This window comes from Cannabis sativa, chromosome 5 (genome assembly GCF_029168945.1).
Source record: "Cannabis sativa cultivar Pink pepper isolate KNU-18-1 chromosome 5, ASM2916894v1, whole genome shotgun sequence".
In the NCBI taxonomy this organism is placed as follows: domain Eukaryota; kingdom Viridiplantae; phylum Streptophyta; class Magnoliopsida; order Rosales; family Cannabaceae; genus Cannabis; species Cannabis sativa.
In genome coordinates this window covers 11,354,533-11,379,730 of record NC_083605.1, presented here as the reverse complement: position 1 = coordinate 11,379,730, position 25,198 = coordinate 11,354,533, and the positions used below count along the sequence as shown (strand labels likewise).

General features: G+C 32.0%; 1 protein-coding gene and 1 long non-coding RNA gene across 4 annotated transcripts; one reads left to right on the top strand and one right to left on the bottom strand.

Moving 5' to 3' along the window:
* The first annotated feature begins 1,293 nt into the window (after nt 1-1,293).
* On the top strand, nt 1,294-2,982 carry LOC115715850 (uncharacterized). Its single transcript, XR_004011465.2, has 2 exons — nt 1,294-1,617; nt 2,925-2,982. It is a non-coding gene; the product is annotated as an uncharacterized LOC115715850 (long non-coding RNA).
* Nucleotides 2,983-6,542: 3,560 nt separating this feature from the next.
* On the bottom strand, nt 6,543-10,346 carry LOC133037808 (uncharacterized). 3 transcript variants are annotated; one of them, XM_061115405.1, is made up of 6 exons: nt 9,803-10,346; nt 9,162-9,719; nt 8,634-9,048; nt 8,396-8,546; nt 7,750-8,306; nt 6,543-6,975 (listed from the first exon to the last, which is right to left on the bottom strand). In XM_061115405.1, coding segments are annotated over exons 3-6 (774 nt in total). In that variant the 5' UTR covers nt 8,699-9,048; nt 9,162-9,719; nt 9,803-10,346; the 3' UTR covers nt 6,543-6,974. The 3 variants fall into 3 exon arrangements, with proteins under 3 accessions (XP_060971388.1, XP_060971389.1, XP_060971390.1); XM_061115406.1 differs by having other exon boundaries at nt 8,634-9,719; XM_061115407.1 differs by lacking the exon at nt 9,803-10,346 and having other exon boundaries at nt 9,162-9,772.
* Between the last annotated feature and the right edge of the window lie 14,852 nt (nt 10,347-25,198).

Here is a 25,198-nt window from a genome sequence, read left to right as displayed (position 1 = left end):
CGTTGCATTTGTAGGCAGCCATGAGTGAGCCAAATTCCATACAAAATGCTTAACTTTTTGAGGGATATTCAGCTTCCAAATCAACTTCCACCATTCTTTTATGTGATTGTCATCTGCTTGTCCTACCTCTTTCTTCAATTAAAGTGCCATTTGATACCCACTCTTGACCGAATACTCGCCATTGTTACTATAGTGCCACAAAACCTTGTCTTCCATATTGGAGCTATCTGCTGGTAGTTGTAGGATTAGATTCGCATCATCCGGATTAAAGATAGTACGAATGAAATCCTCATCCCAATCACCATTCAACAATTTCAAATGTATCACCCGTAGTTGCGAAGGAATACTGGGCCTGTCATAAACCTTGAAACTCCGAGGTCGGGGTAGCCATGGATCTTCTACTATTCGAACCGAACTCCCATTACTATTCAAGTGAATTAGAATTGAAGGAACAAATTTACATATTTTTAAAGTTGGAGGGGTATTATTTATTAAAAAACTAATGGCAATAAGTGTTAAAGTTCCGAGAAGAAAGCATGTGTACTACAGTTGTAGCCAGGAATCATTTTTATAGGGTGGTTTAGGTTCAAACGTCTCGGTTGGATTTTACTGATGCGTTATGCAGAGAGGCAGCGACCTGCTGCTTGGCTTTATCGGTTGCAAATGATATTAGGTCTAAGTTTGTAATCGTGGAGAGCAACTTTAGAGTAGTTATTAATTAATGCTCTTAATGGGAAGGAGCCCCATTACGCAATCGAAAACTATGTCTCATTTTGTAATGGGAGAAGTTGATAAGTGCCCCTTTTATAATTGAATTAACTAAAAATACCTGCAGAATAAATTTAGTTAAAATATACCTTCTTTTATAATTGAATTACCCAATATACCCTCAAATATCTATCAAATTCTTTTCAGTCTTCAATGCAGCCACTTCGAATTCCACCATAGCAACTAAACGCACGCGCTCTGCAGTCTGCCATAGCCATCGTCGATCAGCCTCCTCTAGCATCTTCAGCGTCCCTCAGCCTCCACCACCACCGAAAAAAACATTACACCTTTGAAACCGCAACCGCAAAAGCCAATGTCCTTAGCTATTTGAAGGTATGTAACTTTCTCTTTTCATTCTGAATTAGTATTAGTTTCTTTTTCTAGATCTTGTTTCTCCCTCTTTCAATCTTCTATTATATTCTGGTTTGTAAGACCTATGTTCATATGAATAAGTTTGTGTGTATTCAGTTTGATCATTGCATTTTTTATTGTTTGAATAAAGATCGATGAAAAAAAAAAGATGCGAGAACTAAGTACATATAATTTGGTTTAATTTGGTCTCTTGGTCAATTGATGCACTACCAGCTAAAGTGAAAAATGTAACTAAATATGTTCACTAATGTAAATTGAGTTAAATACTATTTCAAGATCTACAGATTTGAAAAGAAAGAGAACTAAGGTTGATGATCAATTAGAAAAAGGAAAAGGAAAAGGAAGAAAAAGAAAAAGGGATGATAATAATAATAATAATGAAGATGGTGATTATGGTGATCTTCTTGTTTTGTCCTTAGGAACAGGAGCTAAAAAGGAAGAAGGGAAATACAATACTGAGATTACCCAACTCATCTGGTAAAGGACCTGATATTTCATTTCCACTTAAGAGTATGTATTTAAGAAAACAACATTTAGCCACACTCCTCAAAATTAATATATAATTTTTCATTGAACCTCTGATTATTTTTCATGATAAATACTAGAAACATTTAATGCCCCTATTTACCCTGTTTAATCTCAGCATCTCATTTGAAAATTAATGCTTAATTAAAACATGCAATATATGATCGTGTTTTTAAATTACCAGTTTGATCTGGTTTAGGTTTATATTGCTTGAAATGGCTCCATATTTCTATACTGTAGGAGTGTTGTTGTCCATGCCACTCCCAATGGTCTGAATGTTGTTGGTTCAACCTTTTTGGTTAGGAAATTTGATCTACTTCATGGTTGTTGTTAGTTGAGTTGTTTTTAAACTTTTCTATTATTTTTTTTTTTGGTTAAAATTAGGTGGGTATAAGTTTTGATTTAATAATTGTCATGTTCTATGTTTCTTATGACTTAATTAGTTTAGTTTTTGGATTTATTAATTTGGCATATAATTTTTCAAGCTGGGATGCTTGAAATCTCATTCTTACAAGCTCAATAAGCACTATAGACCTCTTCATACCAAATTGTTGGTGCTCATTCATATTTATTACAGCTATATGTAGTTATTGAAGTGTAAATCAAGTACACATTTTAACGATTTGATACTGAAAAAAGTGTACTTTTGGGTACCTGTGTTTAGATTTTCATTAGAGAATAGTAAAATAATAGTTAGTAGGTCTGTGAAGCATGAGCGCTCTCTCTCTCTCTCTCTCTCTCTCTCTCTCTCTCTCTCTCTCTCTCTCTCTCTCTCTCCTCATTTCTCTAGTGGGATGAAAGATTAGTTGACTTGAATTGGGTCTCTGTTGCTTAGTACACTAACTTTCTTTCTTGCAACTTAGATTCTACCTTATATGTCTCTACAAATAAAAGCTTGCTTCCTTATATACAAGGATATGTATCTATTAATCAACATATTTTTTTATATGCAGCATAGTGAAATTTGTGCATTACAATAATACTATACAAAAGTTGGTACTAGTTACTATGTTTAAAGACAAGAATAGCTTTCAATTTAAATTTCCCATTTAGTATGTATCACAAAGCAGAAAAAATTTACAATCATCTTCATTATTTTTGGTTTACTAACCAGTAACCATATGCTGTAAATCATACTCTATCTTGTTAATTTTCCCTTTCTATTTGTCTTCATGGTTGTCATGATGAAACTTCTCTGTGCAACTTGAAATCTTTTAATTGCCTTAATTCTAAAGTCACACGTGCTCTTTATGTTGTAGGTGGCTTTGCGGAATATACAAAGGAATGCTTTAAAGGCTTATGAAAAACTAGAAAAGGTTTGAAGCGTTAGATTCTACCTTTGTTTCAGTTCTCCTTCCAGTATCTTGTTATTGCTTTGTCTACCTTCTTGTTTTTTTTTTTACCTTTGACTAGGATCCTCTATTGTCTTGATTTCACAAATTTATGCAAGAGAAAAAACTCTTTGAAGACTATGTGAAGGACTTGTCGAGTGATTTGCAGGTAACATGACATTTTTGTTGTTCATTATTTTTGGTTGGAATTGATGGAGCCTTCTCCAATTATTTTTGATGTAAAGGAAAAGACTAATTGAATTTATAATTCTAATATTGCAGAAATAGAATCAAGGATGTTGTACATAGTATTTAACGGAAGATGGAATGCACACAACAAATATGTTGATCATGAAATCAAACTCCTAATGGTGCATAAAGATATAAAATTTTTGGATTTGGTAGATAAGGTACACAACTTGCTCAATTTGAATCGAAATTTGGTTTCGATCAACATTCTATTTGATGTGAATATGGGTACAAGCAAAGGAATGAAGATAGAAAGCGATATGGATTTAGAGGCTTACTTGATCGAGAACAACACAAAGGAAGATCTGAGAAATTGTCCTCTTATTGTTGAAGTAATTGAGAAGAACCAAACAATGGCCTTGTCAAGAACATCTAGCATTGCTGCAACTACTTCAGGAAGTAACGCAACAAGCAGAAAAAAGACAGCAGCAAGCAGTAGCGCTTACAGCGACACAAACAGCACATCATCACGAGCTTCTTGTATGGCTACTGAAGGAGGACAAGAAGTTCAATCACCTCTAACTGTCTTGCCAAGTATGGGCATTGAAGACCTAAGAGTGAATCATATGTTCAAGAACAAAGAAGAGTTGAAATCTGCTCTTTCGAGGATTGCTATCAAGAAGCACTTCCAATACAAGGTTAAGAGATCATGTTCGCTGACATTTTGGGCAAAATGCATAGATGAAAATTGTGAGTGGTACCTCCGCGCTAGAAGCTCTAAAACATCAAGCTACTTCAGAGTTATCAAGTACAAAAATTTTCACTCATGCTCCTTAAATCACAAAAGTACTGATAATAGACAGGCTAGTGCAAAAGTAATCAGTGATTGCATCAAAGAAAAGATTCGTGACCCGAAAACAAACTACAAAACAAGACAAATAATAAATGACATGCGAGATGAGTATGGAGTGCAGGTAAAATATAACAAAGCATGGAGGGCAAAGGAACTAGCAAAGAATAATGTCAGAGGATCATATGAAGAGAGTTATGCTGAGTTACCTGCGTGCTTACATATGCTGAAATTGTCCAACCCAGGAACCATCACAAGAATTGAGAAAGATGATGACAATAGGTACAAAATTATGTTCCAACTCATGTCTTTTCCTTTGAGTCTATGTTGTTTATTTTCTACAATAAGTGTTGTATATTTTGCTCATTTTTTTTTCCTTTTATGATTATTTATCTGGAAGATTGATTACAAGATTCTTGAAATAATTTTTGTTTTTTGGCATTGATATACAATGCATCTTTCATAAATTACATAATTCATATAAACTACAACAAAGCCATAAGAAGTAGGATTATTTCATAAATAATATTTGGAAAGTTATTTGTATTTTTTCTTATCCATTTATTTCTAATGGATTTATTATGCTTTTTTTTTTTTAACATTGTGCATATATTTTGACTTTATCTTCTGCAATATTCACTAATTGTCCAAAATTTTTATAAAAAATCATGACTTTTTTTAGTGACAACTCATATACATATATTTATTTTAATCTTTATATATTAATGGATTTTATCATAAAAATTTAGCTAATTATAATTAACTAATAAAAAATTTAAAGTTTTATTGTCTTGCACTCTCCTCGGTATCACACAAGAAATTTTTTTAAAAAATATTGCTAACCAATCGTGGGACGCCACCTATAAAAATTACTGGGCAAAAGTGGTGCCCAATAGCAATGTTGTTTCTACAATATGCATATAGCCGTTCTCTTTCCTTCACTTCTCACACGAAATTCTTAATTTAGGTAAATAGTTTAAATTTTAATATTTTTGTGCGATATTCAAATAATAAAAAGGTAAACATCATGCCTTAATTTAGGTAAACTGCGTGTCTAAATAAGGCATGTTGTTTACCTTTTTTAAGGCACGTTGTTTACCTTATTTTAAGACACGTTGTTTACCTTATTTTAAAGCACGTTGTCTACCTTATTATTGTGCAATATTCAAATAATAAAAAAGGTAAACAACATGCCTTAATTTAGGTAAACAGCGTGTCTAAATAAGGCATGTTGTTTACCGTACTTTAGGCACGTTGTTGTTTACCTTATTTTAAGGCACGCTATTTACCTTATTTTAAGACACGTTGTTTACCTTATTTTGAAGCATTTTGTTTACCTAAATTAACACATGTTGTTTATCTAATGAAATATTGTTTACCTTATTTTAAGGCATGTTGTTTAAAATTTTGAATAACTTATTATTTGTTATTTTAAATGAGATTGCAAATTGTTAATAATGTAATGATTATGAACATCAAAGTGCCAAGAAACAAAGATTTTTTTTTAAAAAAAAAAAAAATAGTGTTTAAAACTTATTATTATACTTTTCTTTCTCAAACAAAATAAATGATATTTGGAAAGTTTTTTTGTATTTTTTCTTATCCATTTCTTTCTAAAGGGTTTATTAGGCTTTTTCTTTTAACAATATGCATATATTTTAGCTTTATCTTCTGTAATATTCACTAATCATCCTAACACTTTATAAAATATCATGATTTTTTTACTAACAACTCATATACATATATTTATTTTAATCTTTATGTATTTATTGATTTTTTCATAAACTTTAAGCTATTTAAAATTAAGATTTTAAAAAACCTATTTATTATAGGTAAATAGAAGAAATTTTAATATTTTTATGCAATATTCAAATAATAAAAAGGTAAACATCATGCCTTAATTTAGGTAAACAGCGTGTCTAAATAAGGCATGTTGTTTACCTAAATTAACACATGTTGCTTACCTTATTTTAAGGCACGTTGTTTATCTTATTTTAAGGCACGTTGTTTACCTTATTTTAAAGCACGTTGTTTGCCAAAATTAACATATGATGTTTATCTAATGAAATATTGTTTACCTTATTTTAACGCACGTTGTTTACCTAAATTAACACACGTTGTTTATCTAATGAAATATTGTTTACCTTATTTTAAGGCACGTTGCTTAAAATTTTGAATAAATTATTATTTGTGAAATATTCATATAATGAAAAGGTGAGCAACATGCCTTAATTTAGGTAAAACAGCGTGTCTATATAAGGCATGTTGTTTACTATACTTTAGGCACGTTGTGTATCTAATAAAGCATGTTGTTTACTGTACTTTAGGCACGTTGTGTATCTAATAAAGCATGTTGTTGACCTTTGATTTAGAATTCAAATGAGAGTTTTAGCATTAATTTATAATGTAATGAAGTTATGTTTGGCTGTGTTGTGAGTTCTGTCATAATCATGTGATACGAATTGTTCTGTTTTATCTTTGATGTCAGCATATCATTGGAGTGTAGATTATTTTAAGGCATGTTACTTATCTAATATTAGAAATCTTTCTAGACAAACATTATTCCTTAAAAAAGGTAAACAAAACTAACAGACAAAACTAACCATGGTTGTTTAAAACTAGAAATAGAAAATTTACATCTGTCCAACAACTCAAACAACTAATCGGTTTGAAACTAGAAATTGAAATCTGTTCTGTTAGATAATTTTCACTAAACCAACACGAAAATGAACCATCTGGAAACACTCTCACTGATCATATTTGCATATTTGAACTGATGGAGTTTTACAATCATCAATCAATTTGATGCATGCATGGTCCCAAAATTCTATGGCCATTTTTCTTCTCATGTCTTCAACATTGTTTTGGCTAATACGGAAGTGAGACTCCCCCATCATCAATAATTCAACAAATTTGATGAGGTAAACGCCACAATCAGTTCTGAAAAAATACGAACAACATAGTCAGTAATTTTAATAGTGGATTAATAAATGCAACATAAACGTCATGAGATATGAAAAGCTCATCTTATCACTATGAATCTAATTTTATTTTCTGTTGTATTCAAATAAATATCTCATTTACTTTTATTATTTAACTAATTAGTCATTATTCGAGATCTTAATATTGTAGGAAACTTAGTTGTTCTCTATGTTTAATATCATATAATACAAACTTAAATAACAGTAAAAAAATTATCCAAGGCAAAACAAAAGTAAACAAATTATACACATACACATATATTTCATCTACAACATGAATTGTAATGCATTTAATATGTCAATGAATCAAATTTGATTAGATCAAATTAAATTTAAAAGTCCTTAATATAGCCTAAAAAATTTGAAAAATGTGAGTTAGAGATGTTGTTAGATACAACAAACTAACAAACAAATATAACTCTTATGAAAAAGACAACGCATCCAAGTCTCAAGTAAAGTCTTTTATCAAATTTGAGTCAATGAACAAGAGAATGCAAAGAACTTTAAATTTTAAAACATAGCATACTTATACATTTTAACAACATGTCAATTGTTTAATAAAAATTTCAACGGCAGATTGTCAAGTAATTACAAGATCATATCAAAATAGAGCAAATGATGAGAGAATCAGCACAACAACAAGAAGCTTTGTTATCAAAAAAAATAAGCAGCGACATAAAGCTTATTTTCTAATATATAAAGAAAGCAACAAGCTTTTAATATCACAACTTACTAGTTTCCTTGGTGAGGAGCATCAATCCAAACTAACTTGAATTCTTCATGACCAACAGCGTATTGTTTACGTTTTTGATGAAATCCCAAATGCTCAAGAATGAATGGAAGAACTTTGCAGTAGTTTCTCACATAATTTTTTATAGCTTCATCATTGGCCTTATAAAATGAGTCATAGATATAGATAATTCTTTCATCTATTCCTAAAACACCTAGGAACCAATGAGCTAAAGAAATACCTCCTTGAAGACACAATGGCATAAAAACATGATTAAGATCCACCCATGGCATCGAAAACTCTATACAATCTCCTTTAATCATATTAATCAAGATTTTTATTGAATGGCACAGATGCTTCATAATCTCACCTTGGTCAAACTTTTTTATATCTGAAAATATCTTCCTTAAATGAATTTCATCCAATGAACTAACATCCCTACAAACTTGACCCATGTAGAAATCAAAAAGACAACTTGTTGTAGTGCATTTCAAAAATGAAGGGCAACATCTATGGTATAATGCTTTCTTTCGCAAATAATACAGAGATGTATCAACATGCTGAAAAAGGAAAAAAAAAATAGTAACCAACAAGATTCAAACATAACCCATCGATTTAGAAAGATAAAACAATTATAAATAACACTTACTGCATCTGATAAAAGACCTTTAGCATCATATATATCGAAGAACCACCTCTTCCTTGTAACACGTGTTGTACCCAATTTGAACTTCTTTCCACTTTGAAAAGTGATAATGTCATTTTTTCCAACAAATGGAGGAGAAGATGGAGAATTCTTGCTAAAAAGAAAACAATTGCAATTAGTTTTTTTTTTAAAAAAAATGAACTAAAAATATATACATATAATAAATACGCAAACAATTTACCGTTTCATGTTCATGCCTTTTGAATACCACTCTAAGAAAGCATCAGCTACTTCCTTTGAAGGCATAGCTTCAAATCACTATCAAATGGAAAGTTGCCTGAGAAACAATTTATCTTCTTTTCTGGTGTCAAAAATGTTGGAGAAATATCAACATAATTTGGATGGGAGTCGACTGGAGGATCACGATTGGGATGTATATCATTTCCTTTGATTATAGTTGTTTCAACAAGTGTTGAAAACGAAGGTGGTGAAGCAATAATTGTTGGTGGAATTTCTGCACTTGAAGAATAATAGACGGAAGTCATGTCCTCCTTGCTCGTTACCGAAAAATACGACTTTTGTACTTTTTTATCTTCATTAGATCTTTTTCTCTTGGGAATTTTCGGTCGCTTTTGATAAAAGAATTTATTGTCATCCTACATAGGTAAAATTTATGTTAGTCATATATCATTAAAAAAAGAAAATAGAAAAAAAAAATTGAAAACACATAAAAGATGCATAAAGGTAAATGAAAATTAATAGTTTATACTTGTATGACAGCTTTTAAAATTGATGGACTCCGGATTTTAAATCATTGATGCACTCCTCCAAGTCCTTTTGTGCAGCCAATTTTTTCTCTTCCACTTTAGTTCTTTCTATGTCCTTCTCTCGTTGATTACACAATGCTCGGAGAAGATCTTCGACACGTTTGGCATCATCTTTCATTCCAACGAGATCATTAATATTTTCACGAATCTCATCTAATTTTTTTCCAAGAATAGAAATTTCTTTCCTACGCTCAGAATACTCTATCTTGTTCTCAGAAAGCTCCTTCCTATTCTCAGAAAGCTCCTTTCTATTCTCAGAAAGCTCTTTTCTATTATCAGTGACTTCCTTTATATTCTCAGTAATTTCTTGTTAAAGATATAAGAGGGAAGATAAATATATAAAAATGTTAAAATATTTATGAAGAAAACAATAAATAAACAAGAAAAACAAAATTAAAGATCAAATTTAATGTTCAGACAAATTAAAACACACCTTATAAAAAAACACCTTCTTCATTGGTACTAAATGTTGTATTTTTAGCAGCACCCTTTGGCATAACCTATACTAAATTTTTATTAGAGACAAAGAAAATCCTATAAAATTTAGTTGCACAATTTTTGATAAGGTGTCCAATTTTATTACCTTGGAAAAAGTCTGTCCCTTTTGATAAGGTGTTGATGATTTTCTTTTTTTGTACTTCCTGTTATATTTTCTCGCCATACCCTGCACTTGAACGACAAAATACAACCATGTCACAAAAAATTATATTTCATGTAAGTTTCGTAAGTAGTGAAGTGTACTACAACTTCATATGGCAAATAATCCATCTAATAACCACAAAAACTCAACAAAAATAATATTACTTCTACACACGCAAAAGTCTTAAAATTCAAAATTAATGTTTCAATTTTGGCTGACTGGCCTAAAGGTCAGAAAGCTTCAATTTTTTCAATTGTTGTTGAAATAGTTCATATTGTTTGTTCCTATGTCATTGTTTGTATCTAGCTAGTTTTTCAATTGTTGTTTACCTAAAGAAACATGTTTTTTTACCTTATTTTAAGGCACTTTGCTTACCTAATTGGATGACTTTTTAGGTAAACATCATTCCTTAAAGAAAGGTAAACAACATGCCTTAATTTAGGCTTTAACTAATACACAGATGTTGCCATAGTCTGTTTAATGATATTTGAATAAAGCAAAATACTAAATATGCATCCATTATTGCCAGTGTAAGACAAGAGAAATATGTACTTGTAATAAGAGATGTAAGAGATAATCATAACAATAAATTGCCACTTGGAAGAAAAATTTCAAGGACATTGAAAATTCTTTAAAAGTCAATCAAAACATTCAGGGTTTAAACACCACCATTATAACCAACACCAAAAGCAAACAGACATTCAAAATAGCACCAATGCTGTCTAGCACCACCACAAAGTGTGATAATGCTGTTGGTACATGTATCATCCTACATATTTTAAACCTGCTACATCACATACAGTTATAATAAAATTTACTGTAGATGGTTAAAGCAGAAAATATGTAACAAAGCTAAAACAAAAACACAACAACCAATTTTTCGTTGTTCAATACTTTTTTGAGGCCCAACGTAAAAACTCACAAGGATGGCTACTACATCCTCCTATGATGTTAGCAACAAGAGGAAGTAGCCAAGTGTTTGTTGCAACTGTCGTAACAGTCAATGACACCTAATTGGCTAACCTGAGATGACAAGAAGCTGACTAGGATATCAAATACAAAACCAACACGGAATAACTATATTCTGTCTACTTATATTAAACAAAGCTTCACAAAAAATACAGTGTTGTCATTGCCCATGCTTGATTTGAATGAAGCAAAATGCATCCAACAATTTTATTATAAGAGAGGAGAATAACATGCAATTAATTAGAAACAAATTAAATGAAGCAAAATTCATCTAACAAAAAATCAAACAGTGACTCAATGCGTAATATTGTCACCATCATGCAGAAAAAATAATATTTGGTAATTTACAAAGCAAAATGAATGAAGAAAATTTCAACAATAGAGCATTATAAGATATTGAATTAAGAGGAGATGAATAGTCAAAGAAAGCCCTCAGATCTCATACCAAAAATGGTCATAACAGCATAACATTAGACTTTTTCATTCAAATAGATATGTCATATAATTTTTGTTTACCTAAAGAAACATATTTTTTTACTTTATTTTAAGGCACGTTGCTTACCTAATTGGATGACTTTTTAGGTAAACAACATGCCTTAATTTAGGTAAACAACGTGCCTAAATAACGCATGTCGTTTACCGTACTTTAAGCACGTTGTTTATCTAATAAGCCATGTCGTTGAACTTATTTTAAGGTAGTAATCATTGTTTACCTTATTTAAGGCATGTTGTTTACCTTATCCAGTAATTGTAAATTAGTGTTGAACTCCAAAGCCAAAGATGAACAATTGGTATATTTATTTATACTACTTATGCTATGTATTCATATGACTCCAACTTAATTTAATAATTAATATATATTTATTTATGCAGTAATTTGAAACCCGAACATTGTTGTCAAACTTTGGTACTGTAAGTTTTTTTTTTTTATTTTTTTATGTTTGCTAAACGTATGTTTTAGTTTTTTCATGTGGTGCTATTTTAGTTTTTTTTTTTCTTTACTACTGAAAGAGAGTCATGATGCTATCTTCATCTTGGTCTCAGTATGGTCTTGATCTTGGTCTCTGTTTTATTATGATTTATTTTTGTGGAGCAACAAATAATATTAATATGATTGAATTATATAAATTCATATTTAACTGAAAGTGAGCTCCCCAACTAGTCTTCTAGTTATGCTTACTGAGAAAATTGTTTTGGTTGCAGGAAAAATATTTTGACGGGTTGGAGACTGGAGACTTGAGCTTATTCCTCATTGTGGAAATTTTGGTAAACCCAGAATTTGCAGTGTATAAAGTTTACAACCAAATAATTGAGATCATTGATTCTTCATCACTTGAAGTCTTATTTCTCAGCACAAGATTATTCAAGTTATTTTTCAGCACAAATAATTTAAGAGGTGTTTTTGGGTAGAGTAATGGATAAGATGAAGATGATGGTTTTTAGTGGAAATGTAGGACAAAAGAGTTTAGTTTTCCAAACAAGAAGTAGTTTGGGACATGGCCTTTCTTGATGCAGTACAAGACAAACCATACTGTGCTAGTTTAGTGCTAGTTCCAGAACTTCAAGCAATACTAGAAGAATTATAGCTAGTGAAGACATATGAATTAAAATGTAGCAATTTTTTTACTCTTTTTAACTGTGCAAGCTGTAATTGGTCTGAAAGAAATTCTCACACCTACAAGGATTATTGTAGCTGCCATTAAATTCTCACACCTAACTAACTAGCTTATTGTAATTACAGCTTGATGTTTGTATTTTGTGTAAGCTATACTATAATGGAGTTCTTTAAATAGAAGAAAATCAACACATTGCAAAGAGACTAAAGATTACAACTAAGAGATCACAATCACAAACTAAACCCATCATTATATAGACAAACCTTGTTCTTTCTTTAAAGGCATAGCTGAAAAAGTTGCAGAAAAATATTTATAATATTTATGTGAGTATATAAGCTTAGTTAGTAGTTTATGTGATAGAATTTCATTTGACATGGCTAATAGTGTAAATTTTTTTCCCTTTTGTTTTTGAGATCTAAAGTGTTGTCAAGTAGTTGGGGAACTCATGGCGCAAAATCATTTAATCAAACATAGATAGTATTTTAAATGTGCATTAGGTATTTTATTGAGGCATTTAATCAAACACATAAAAGGCATGAGTGCATCCATTAATGACTAGATGCTTTTACCAACATTAAAATTCCTATAAGAGATGAAACTTGAATAGAAACTAAACAAAAAGGTGAATATAAAAGATAAAAAACTTCTCACACACCTGAAATGATGAGATTAGAGAGTGAAGAGTTGTAGTCTAAAAATTGGCATCAAAAAGGAAGAGCAAGGTGTTGCACATCAAATTTTATATCTAGAAGAAAAACAACATTTGCATATATAAGAATTTGTATAGCTCACCTAATCATTAATGTGGCAATGATACCCAAAATCTTCGGACCAAAAAAATTGAAAAATATTGAAAGTTGCATATTGCCTAAGTCTTCTTCTACCACAACTTTCAGTTGCATAAGTTGCATATTGGGACCAAAAGAGACTAAAGATTACAACTAAGAGATCACAATCACAAACTAAACCCATCATTATATAGACACAACAACACCCAACGAATAATGTTGCATATTGCCTAAGTCTTCTTCTACCACAACTTTCAGTTGAAATTTTTGACCAATATAAATGTGTAATAAGGGAAGATAGGCATAATAATGAGGGGATGGTTGATAAAGAAAATCAAATGTTTGAGCAATAATTACTGAACTACATTATAACCAATCATCAAACAATGGAAGGGGTAAGAGGAAAGGAGGCACAAACTTAAAAGATAATTCAGAGGATATAAAATGGAAATGAAATTTACCTAACTTTGATATTGCAGAAAGGATGATGCAGAGGTACGAAATCGCCGGTGGTGGAAGGGGCTGGCGACGAAGAAGGAGGGCTGAAATCGTAGGGTGGAAGGGGCTGGCGATGTTGAATGGAGGAATGAAAGTGGTGAGGAATGGCTACTGTTCTGGTGAGGAAGGTTATTAGAGAGGGTATATTGGGAATGTGACAAATAAATGAAGGTATAAATAAAATAGATAGATAAGGAAGGTAAAAATGAAAGTAGTTAACCCAAAATGGGTATAGGATGTAATTTCCTCTTTTGTAATAGTCATTTTTCTTTATTTATTAGTTGTATTTACTCTAATATTAATAGGGAAATTTGATTTTCTATACTTACATATACCTAATATTTTATTTCTAAACTAATACATATCATCATTGAAAATATATGACCACTTTATCTAAAACCCAAAAATACCCCTCTCAAATTTTTCATACTTTTTTTTAGTGCAAAAACATAAAAAAAAAAAATTAGTAGTCCGATGGGGTCCGATGGTAGTCCGATGGTCACCTGATGCTACTTTTGTATGTACAAAAACATAAAAAAAATTTGGTAGCAGATTTGGTCCGATGGTAGTCCGATGGGTCCGATGGGTGGCCCGATGGGTGGTCCGATGGTGGCCCGATGGGGTGGCCCGATGGATGGTCCGATGGGTAGCCCGATGGGTGGTCCGATGGTGTAAATAGGGTGATGTAAATGGGGGTATTTTAGGGATATCATAAAAATTGTCATATTTTACAAATATTAGTTATTATTTGTTTAGAAATTTTTTTTTAACTAAATGTAAGCATAAAAAATCAAATTTCCCTATTAATAAAACTTGTAATTTTAATGTCCATAACGTGTCTAAGTCTGTGTTAAAAAAAAAATATTAGTGTTATTCTGATTTCAACCATGAGATCTAACTTTTAAGAAAAATGTTATTTATTCTTTTGACATGACAATATTTCTTTATCATCTGTTTTCACTCCGCTAATAAACAAACTATTTAATTAATTTTAGCAAAAATATATCCAAATAAGCAGGCACTTCTTCAACGGTCAACACACGTATTAAATTTTCATAAAGAAGAAAATAAAATAAAATAAAATGCTTCATAGTTGTAGTGATGGTAATATTGGCCGGCGGTAATAGAAAGAACATTGTAAATAAGTTTGGCTATTATATTCCAAAAAAAGAAAAAGAAGTTGGGCTAATAATAATAATAATAATAATAATAATAATAATAATAATAAGGATTGTGATTTAGAAAGTTTTTAGAAGATTAGTCTTTGAAAAAAATAAAAGTAAGAAAGATTGGTGGTATTCTCAATGATTTTTTTGAGAAGGAAAAGGTATTTGTTTTGTTGCATATTGGAAGTTATATTAAACCTCCTTTAAAAAATTACTAAACTTGAATATATAATAAACGTTATTTCTTATGAGTTGAGGAATATATCCCCAATCCAACTTAATGGTGTGGGTCCTACTCCTACGATTAACTGAATTGTATTGTCATAGTAGTTGGTGAAATTGTGTGAGGAAACAAAAGAAGAGAAAAAAGGAAAGGAAATGGTTATTGAGAGAACGAGAAGGTTTTGGTTAAGATCATCATCGCCCAAATCTTATAATGCTCTCTTCCTTTTCATCTTCTTTCTTATCACTGGCGCCTTAATTGTCTCCACGCGCTTCTTCCACACCACAGTAAGAAATTAATAATAATAAATTATAATATTCTTATTAATTGCTCTTTCATTTTCAAAATGATATATACGTAGTTTAAATTCCAAAATTTGATCCGTGCATCCCTTAAAATGGATCATATTCATTTGTTTTATATCACACTAAATATTGTAGTACTATTTAATATATCTTGAAATTTTTTAAGAAATTTAAAATAATTTAAAATGTCCAAAACAAAATTAAAATGCTATTTTTAGTGTTGTCTTAAATAAATACGTACGTACAATAAGCATCATTATGTATATAAATAATTATAACTATTCCTGTATTGGTGTATTGGTTTACCCATTTTTGTGGAGCTACACTGTGTAGTTTCATAAATATAAATTAATGGCATACATTTGATATATCATGTTATGTATTTCGCATGTGATTATTACTTTTCATTTTTATTGTTACTTCGTATATGTATTATTATTATTTATTTTTTTTTGTTATATTTCAATTTTTTTTTTTTCATTTTTTATGCATTACAAAGAAACACAGGATAGTCAATGTTTAGCATCATTAGAAGTGTTAAATTTCGTACATTTTAGTTTAATAATTGTTATAATTATTTGTAATATGCTACTTCATCATGCTATTGGGCACAACTTGATTACTTCCAATACTTATTTGGAGAAAAATAATTTTGATCATATAAAGTTTAACATATTTTATGTTATATGTCTTAGAAGTATATAAGTTACTATTAAGGTCCGTTTGATACGTATTGGATTAGATTAGATTAATTGAATTGTGTATAGGAGTATATACTTAATTCAGTAATGTGTGTTCTGTTATGAGATGGAATGGATTTTTTTTTTTTTGTATTAAAAAAATAATTTTAAAAAACTTAGTTATATGAAATTTATATTTATTGGTAAAAATATAAAATTAAAATGATTTTTTTTAAAAAAAATAACAAATTAAAAATTTTGAATTATAAATTTTTCTTTAACTAATTGAATTGTACAATGGACATTATAACATATACATATATTTTTTTTTAAAATCTTTTTTTTTTGTATTATCTATACATTAAAATATTTGTTTTGAAAAGAAATAAAAAAAAATTAAAATATTTTTATATCCAGGACAAAATAGTTATTATCAATTAATAGATTTTACATAATTTACTTGTATATATTAATAAGAACATCATACATATTAGAACCCATCCCTTACAAGAAAAAAAATACAAAAAGAAGAACTATCCAAATATGACGTTGATGTTGGAGTTTTTGGGAGAAAAAGAGTGGTCAGTGAGTTTTATCCCACTTAATCTCATATATTTTGTTGGGACTATTTATCCCACAAGAGTTGGATTAGTTTTTAGTCAAAAAATTATTTGTCCAGTCAACTATTATCACCAAACATAAGATTAAGATAATTTATGCTAATATTAGTCCCTATCCCATTGGCCAAACGGGCACTTTAAGTATAACAAGTGATTTTTTATTGGTTAAAAAATATTAATTTAAGAGAGATATTCGATTATGATTGGTAAATTAATAACTTCTACATGTTTAGTAAAATGTAAAAATAAACCACTATTAGGTATAGGGTCGGCCCGGAAATAAAGTGGGCCATAGGGAAATTTTTTTTTTTGGGCCCTTATGTTAGAAAAAATATAGTATTTTTCAAAATAGGTAAAAAAAATGTATAATTTTAAAAGAGAAAAAAAAAATTTGGACCCCTGGGCTGGGTGGACCCTAGGCACAGGCCTAGCCCGCCTATGCCCAGGGCCGGGTCTGATTACGTACTCACATATAAATTACAGGAGTGCCCAAAACTATATTGAATCTTTTTATTCAAAAGTTACTAGGTAGCTTTATCCAAAAGAAAAATATTGGTCAACAAGTTGCCTAATGCGTGTGCCGAAGCCAAGGGCAATATTACTGCAAACTGAAAAACTTATGAACGGTTAATTCACTTAGCCATGACTAAGGTTGTTAAAGCGAACTGCTAACAAGATTCTAAGCAAACTACACCATGTATGAATTTTAAGTGACTTTGATGAGTCTAGTCTCTTAGTGGACTGTTTTTTAATTTTCTTGGGTGTATTGTTGTTTCGTTTTCTCGTCTTGGCTTTTCACTTTTTTCACAGTTCAGTTTTCCCTTTGTGCTTATTTCTGACCCTAGTTTTTCTAGAGTTTCTGCTCTTGTTTTCCCGTTTCCTCTCCTATTTGGTGGTCTTGAAAAGCTTTGCTATTTTAGACATGGTCATAGTCAAGGATCTCAGTTGTGAGGAGGTGAGGAGGTCACGATGGAGGTTGACACAGTTGATTCAAGTGCTGCGAAGTTATTGAGCGAGATAGCGAACTTGAAATTGAAATGATGAATTTGTTGAGGATCTCTCCCTAGTGGTCAACAGAGTCTGCGTTGGTAAGGTTATGGGATGCAAGAACATGGTTGCTTCGGTGGTTAAGAAAATCCTTCTTGGTGTTTGGAACCTAAATCAGAGCTGGTGCATGAAAAAATTTGAAGAAGGTGTGCTTGGCTTCTTTTTTGACTTTGAAGAGGATTGCACTCTTGTTATGAATAAACGGCCTTGGTTGGTGAATGGTGTGCTATTGAATCTGAAACCATGTCCATTGGAAGGGGAAGTTTGAATGTTAGAGTTTGATGTTGCTTGTTTTTGGGTTGAGTTCCACAAATTACCCCACCCGATGCCTCTCGGAAGCAAACGTACCCATTCTCGTCATGAAGGTGTGACAATTGGTTAAATTTGATGGCAAACGAAAGGAGGGTATTGTTCGTAGCGGTTATCTCAGATGTTGGATTGATGTTTGGATAAGCCATCAAATTCTAGCAAGTATGTTTCTCAAGTTTGAAGCTAAAACAGACTCTTGGATTAAATTGAAATATGGAAAGCTACCTTACTTGTGTTTCAACTGCGGTAAGCTTGCCCATATAAATAAAGACTGTGTGGTTTCGACGCCTGGCTAAACCCTGCTTAGGGACCGATAGTTCAAATGTATGGAACTTGGTTAAAAGTGGATGGAGCACCTGGGAATTATTTATCTGCTGCATCTTTTCATCGTGAAATGATCACCTATGATGACGATATTAAGTTGAAAGGTGTTAAGCAGAGACACATAGGTGTGTGGAAGAGGGGACTCGATCTCCAGTGAAACCAGGGTACCGACTCCTCCATGTATAGCTTCAAGGGGAAAGGACATGTGGCATCTCCTCAAAAGCTTGCTAAGGACGTAGAGGAGAGTACTATGCATGGTGTGTCCACTACCATGCAAGGTAGTTGGAGTCTCGATGAGTACGACTGTCAATGGAGTGGCAAGGACTGATGATTTGGAGGACCTGGTAACGACTCAAATACTGAAATGGATTTGAATATTCCTTCAAAAAGTGTCATATTTCATAAACCAAATTTGGACTTCGCCCAGTTTAATGGGCCTTTGGATGATGTGAAGCATATCCCTAATTTGGGCCTTCTCTTATCCAATGCTTGGATATTCCACATAAATGGCCTTGTCGATCACAAAGGCCACACCATTTTCATGAGCCCACCAATTTTAAATGGTCTAGTAATAACCCGAACCTACAGATGCTATACTGTGATCTTTTTGGCCCAGATTATACTAATCTCTATAAGGCCCAACCATCCTTAATCTCAAATCCTCCAAATCTATCCGAAATGATATTACATCTTCTGGCCACTAAAATACAAAAAGATCATACCTGGTACAATCCTACACCCAATATTTTTAAAGCTTCTCCATTTAAAGGTTTAGGAAATTCGACTAAGGCGCCAAGATCGGAGATAAATGTTAACCCGATTCTGCCTGCGAACTGGGTTTTGATTCTTTCTAGGTGGGCTCAAGCAAGCAAGGGGAAACCTCTGGAGTGAAAAATGGAAGGAAGAGATGCACAAAGTTTAATGTTGGTCGACAGACAGTTCAGAGAAGCTCGGGAGTTAAGACTAGAAGAACCAAGAAAGAGATCGATGATGACAAGCTGGTTACTCAAGGTAACAATAACCAGATTCTTGCTCAGTGTATTGACGTGCCAATTTCTTTTGTGCAAAATTTTGGAGACGACGAGGAGGTGGCCAGAAGCATGCCCCCACCTGCGCCATGAGGTGTCTTTCTTGGAATTGTCGCAGACTTTGTAAAACAGCGGCAGAGAGAACTGACTGTCTTGGAATTGTCGTGGACTCTGTAGAACAGCGGCAGAAACATGTAGAGCATTTCACATATAAATGGAGATAGATTGTCATCTGTTTCGTGATTGTCACTTTACTCGAAGCTTGTGCTTTCTTAACCCTTGGGGGATTAGAAGTGACTGTCTTTCAGCTATGTCTTTTGAAGATTTTTTTCTCTAGCTGTGTAGTGGCAACGATGACAAACTCTTGATCTTTGCTACTTGTTTGGTTGAGGTTGTTTGGAAGTGCAAAAATGAGTACCTTTTCCAAGACTCTATGCCGGATGTGAAGCGAGTCTTATTGGCAATCCTGAAGGGAGTTGAGGAGTATGGTAATGCTCTTCTTGATGAGACCTCCACTTTAGAGCAGTCTATTGTGGATGTAATTGCGGTTTGTGCTTCCTCGACTTTTTGGGACATGAGGTTACAAGTTGATGCCTCAGTGTTGGATGGTTTGGTGGGTACGAGGTTGATTTAGTGTGATGTTGATGATGGAGTAGCCATCACTTTGATGTAGTTTGTTGAGGTTTTTGGTGTCTTGGAGGCTGAATTGGTGGCGATTCTCTCAGCCCTGCAACTTGCGGTCGAGGAAAATTGTAGCACCGTGCTCATTGAGTCGGACTCCACCAAGGCAGTTAAGGTTTTATCTACAGGAGAGTTACCTTTTGCTTGGGGCCCGTACCCTATTTTTAGAGAATGTTTGTATTTAATTGCTAAGTTTTCACGCTATTCAGTTGTGTTTATGCCTTGTGTGGAAAACTCGGTGGCAGACAGGTTAGCCTGCCTCGCTAAAGTTAAGCGCTTTTGTGCGAGGTCAGTTTGAAGGGAGATTGTCCCCTTTGTGACAACTTTTTAGGCTCTATTTCTGGTTTCTTGCTTTGTTAAAGTTTTTGTCCATCAATATATTTATATATAGATATGTATATATATGCTACTAAGAAAAGATAGCTAACAAGTGCATACAATATGTGTAAATTAATTACAATCAAGCTATCCAATATATACATTGTGATTCAAAAAAACAATATAGTTTTTTTCTTGAATAGGTGAACTGTTTTATTTTAGATTATTATTTTTCATTGACTAGACAAGCTATTTTTGTAAATAAGAAGTTGGAGATGATTTTTGAAATTAAAATGCAAAAAATCTCATAAAATGTAAAGTTTTCAAATTAAATAAATACAGTAAACTCAATCTGCAAATATCTTTTTTTTTTTTTTAGAAAAAAGAATGATATTTTTCTAAAAGTGTTTTCGAAAATATTACAAAGAAATTTAAAATATACTATTAAAGTCAATTATTTTTTTTTTTTGACAAATTATAAACTTGAGTATTTGATTGTGCAAAAAAAAAAAAATCACTCAATTGCTAAAAATACATTTACACTACAACATTTATCATTATTAGAGGCGGAGGAGTCCGCTGGTAATAATCCATTAATCCGCTGGTAAAGGGTAATAGCGGCGGGACCCGCCGCTATTACTCCGCCGGTACTACTTGGTCGTTAATAATCAGTATTAGCGGCGGACTGACACTCCCACCGCTAATAATAGTGTCAGATTTATAATGTGATAGTATTATTAGCGGCAGATGAGTCCGCCTCTAATACTTTTTATTTTTTATTTTTTTAAATAAATTAATATTTGCTTCTTTTAAATAACAATATAAATTAATTAATATTGAATATATTTAAAATTAAAATATTATTCATTAAGTAATATTAACAACATAAATGCTATATAAAAATATTTATCATTCAATATTTACTTGTATTAATATTTAAACATTACATACTTATACAAATTAAATAAGTAATATATACATTTTAACATTCACATAACTAAATAAATAATCATGAGATCTTCCATACAAAAAATCATGAAATCTTAATTTCTTACAACCGGGTTATCTCTCAAATTCTTTATAAATATATAAATATATACTCTTACAAAAATTACATAAAAGTGTACAAATAAAAAATATTTTCTCTTCAAATCTAATGAAATTTCTTCTATATCACCTGCACACAAAATAAACTTTATCATCATGAAAGTTTTATTATATTATTAAAAAGACATTATAAACCAATAATAAAAATTTAACACTACAAAAAGAAAAGTACACTAATAATTTACAATTATTTTTCACTAAACAAAGTTTCTCCTAAAGAAACTCTAATTTCTTAAGTCAACCACTTTCTAAGCAAACCAACCGACAAATAAAAAGAAGAAAAACAAAGATTCAAGAATTATTACACAAAACAAACTCTATATAAAACATACTGGAACAATAAACTCACAAAGTACTTTTATCAAACAGTTGGTGTTCATCCATAAAATTTAGAAAAAATACAAAAACTCACATGCACACATACCTATTCGAAACACACATATATATATACATACATAAATACACAATCATTCATATACTTTCGAAATCTACAGATATGACATTAGGGAAATTTGCTTCTTATAAGTGGAAAAAGATTAAAAGAAAAAAAGATATCAAAAGGCCAAATGAAAGAGGAAAAATTAACTTTTCCTAGTACTGTAATTAAAAAAAAACTACATTTAGAAATATATATATATAAACATATATATACACTTATAGATATACCTTAATATTTGAGAAATGGAGACTAGCTTGACTATGATTTTGGTAATGGATCTGAGCTGACGAAGGAATATGGTAGGTTTGGGTGAAATTATCTAAGATTAGAGATGAGGGTTTTTGTGGGTTTGGATTTTTGAGATGAATATTATATATATACACACATGAATAAAGAAGAAAATAAGTCCGGCGGCGGAGGCAATGGGCACACATGAAAACAGTTTTTGTGGGTTTGTTGTTGCACTGATCCGGATGGTGGCTTGTCGAGGATCTGGTGGAGCAGAGGGACAAACAGTCCCAATAGAGAAGAGACGAAGAGGAAGAAGAATGGGAGAGATGATATATTTGGGTTTTCGTATTGTTTTATGTTGTTACAGATTCACTTATTTACCCTTAAGTTGAATAACACCACTCATAGGGTTTGACAAATATACCCTTACATCAGATACAACAAATATCAAGACAGTTACAAAGACAGTTACAACTAAAAACAGTTACAAATATCACTAGGGCTCTGCCCTAGATCAGATCACAGAACAGTATATAAAAGGAGGTGCTTTTCTCAGATACAACAAGCAATAAAATACAGAGCAAAAATAAGAGATACAACAAAAAGTAAATAGTCACAGCCAGAGAGAACAACATCAGAAATAACAACAAAGTAAAAGAGAGCCTTTTGGCTGTGAGTTGTCATCTCCATGTGAGCTCCTCCTAGAGTGTTCATGTAAAAGAAAAGAGAGTTTTGTTAGTATCAAAAGTGAGAAAAACAGAGAGAAATATAAAGTTGTAAATCAAAGATTGTAACCTATTTTGAGATGAATGGATTCAAGCTTTGAGGGCTTGACGGAGAAGTAGCCGGTTGTTTTGGGCGAACTCCGAGATCAAAGTTTTGGTGTCATCTACTTTAATCACTGTTTGCATTCTCTCATCTCACTCTTATTATTTTCTGGTATTTGTATTTGTGTATGTGTTCATGTTCTTGAGTTTTCGGGTTTGATATGTTTTGGCCGAAAGTTAAAGGGGATTTTTGGGGGTTCGGTTTTGAGTGAGTAAAGCATTGAGTGAGTGAGTTTTTTGGGTTGTTGTTGTCTCGGTTTGTAGCTGCAAAGAAAGGAAAGAAAATATTAGAATAACCCATAAAACTCTTGCTGCCATTAAAATAGAAAAGAAGAAGCTTTAAGAAATCAAAACCCTAGAAACCATAGAACAACCCTTGCTGTAAGAAGAAGAAGAAAGGATAGAAAACCTTACCATTTTATTTCTGCCATTTGAAGAGAAAAGGAGAAGCTTGAAGAAACCCTAGGTTCGGTTGAAAAGAAGGAGAAGATAAGAGAACACATTAGAACCCCATAACCCTAGCTTCCATTTGTGTTGAAGAGAAGAAGAAGAGAAGGGAAAAATATACAAACCCTAACCCTAGGAATTTTTCCTTGCTGCTGCCGTAGAGAGAAAGAGAGAAAAGATATTTGAAAGAGTTTGATTTTTGAAATAAAGTGATGGCTGCCGAAGCTTTAGTTTAGGGTTAGAGAAGATATCATATATATATATATTAGGGTTTGTATTGTCTTCTATTGGGCTGGGTTTCTATTTGGGCCGAACCATTATTGTGGAAAAGTGAGTCTCATTTGACTCTTTCTTTATTGCTTTGACTGAATATATATCAAAGAAAGGGTGTTGATTGGAGAGAGAAACTTTGTTTCTCTTTGGATTGATCAGTGAGAACCGAACCATTGATTGGTTCTTTTGATATTGTACATAAAAGCTTGATATTGATTTCTTGTTGGGCTGTTATCTTTGGGCTGAAACAAAGTTTGCAAAATGTGTTAGATATAAAATTACCAATTTTATTTTGTGGACACATAATATAAAAGTAAAATTAGAAAAATACCAATTTGCATATAACATTAATTTTGCTTCTTAAAGTGTGTTGGTTAGAACTATAATTTCCAACAGTGGTATCAGAGCCAAGTTATTTCCGCAAAGAGATTCAAAATAATACAATCAAGAAGCAAATTTGAAAGACATTGAAAATCAAGAACACAAGGATGGACATGAAGAGGAGGAATTAGATATTGGAGATTTGGAGGACATTCTAAACCTTTATCTAATTTGATTTTTTAACAAATACAATATGAGTAATTTTAAAGTTGATGTTGATAAGTTTGATGGATCAGGTGACTATAGAATATGGAGGAGGAAAATAAGATCTCTACTGGCACAACAGAAGTTGTTGAGGGTCCTTGAAGAACCCATTGAATGGCCTGAAGGAACAACAAAGATACAGCAAGAAGAGTATCTTGAAACAGCTACTGGGATTATCATATTCAACCTAAGTGATGCAATCATTAGGTTGGTTGATAAGGAAGAAACTCCAGCAAAGATATGGAGGAAGTTGGAAGTGCAATTCCAACAAAAGTCACTAACAAACAAGATCTTTCTAAAAGAAAGGATCTTTGGCTACAAGATGAATAGATCTAAAAGTCTTGAAGACAACTTAGATGAATTTCTGAAGATGCATATAGAGTTGGCTAACTCGGGAGAAGGAGAAGCATTGAGTGATGAAAACCAAGCAATCATCATTCTCAACTCATTACCGGAATCCTATAAGGATGTAAAGATAGCAATAAAGTATGGAAGAACTTCGATTACCCTAGATGAAGTCATCTCTGCACTAAAGTCTATGGACTTAGAGATGAAGAATGACAAGTTGGGGAGCTCTAATGGTGAGCTGAACTTGAGTAGAGGAAGGCCTCATGAGAAGAAGCCTTGGAACAATAGGGGAAGGAGTAATAGCAAAGATTCTTCCAAGGGTGGAAGATATGGAAATGGGAAGTCTCCATCAAGAGGACAGAAAGATCCTAAAGGCTGCTATCACTGTGGTAAACCGGGGCATATCAGAAGAGACTGTTATTTTTGGAAGAGAAGTAACAGAGGAAGAACAGATGGTAGCAATGGTGACTCAAATAATGGAGAAAATCATTTCTCAAAGGAAAAGGGAAA

Bases quoted from the DNA above. Each gene is read 5' to 3' on its own strand.
- LOC133037808 (XM_061115406.1), bottom strand. From the start codon at position 8,698: ATGCCTTCAAAGGAAGTAGCTGATGCTTTCTTAGAGTGGTATTCAAAA. The intron at 8,547-8,633 runs GTAAATTGTTTG...TTTTCTTTTTAG, and splicing joins AAAGGCATGAACATGAAACG to CAAGAATTCTCCATCTTCTC. The intron at 8,307-8,395 runs GTAAGTGTTATT...TTCCTTTTTCAG, and splicing joins AAGGTCTTTTATCAGATGCA to CATGTTGATACATCTCTGTA.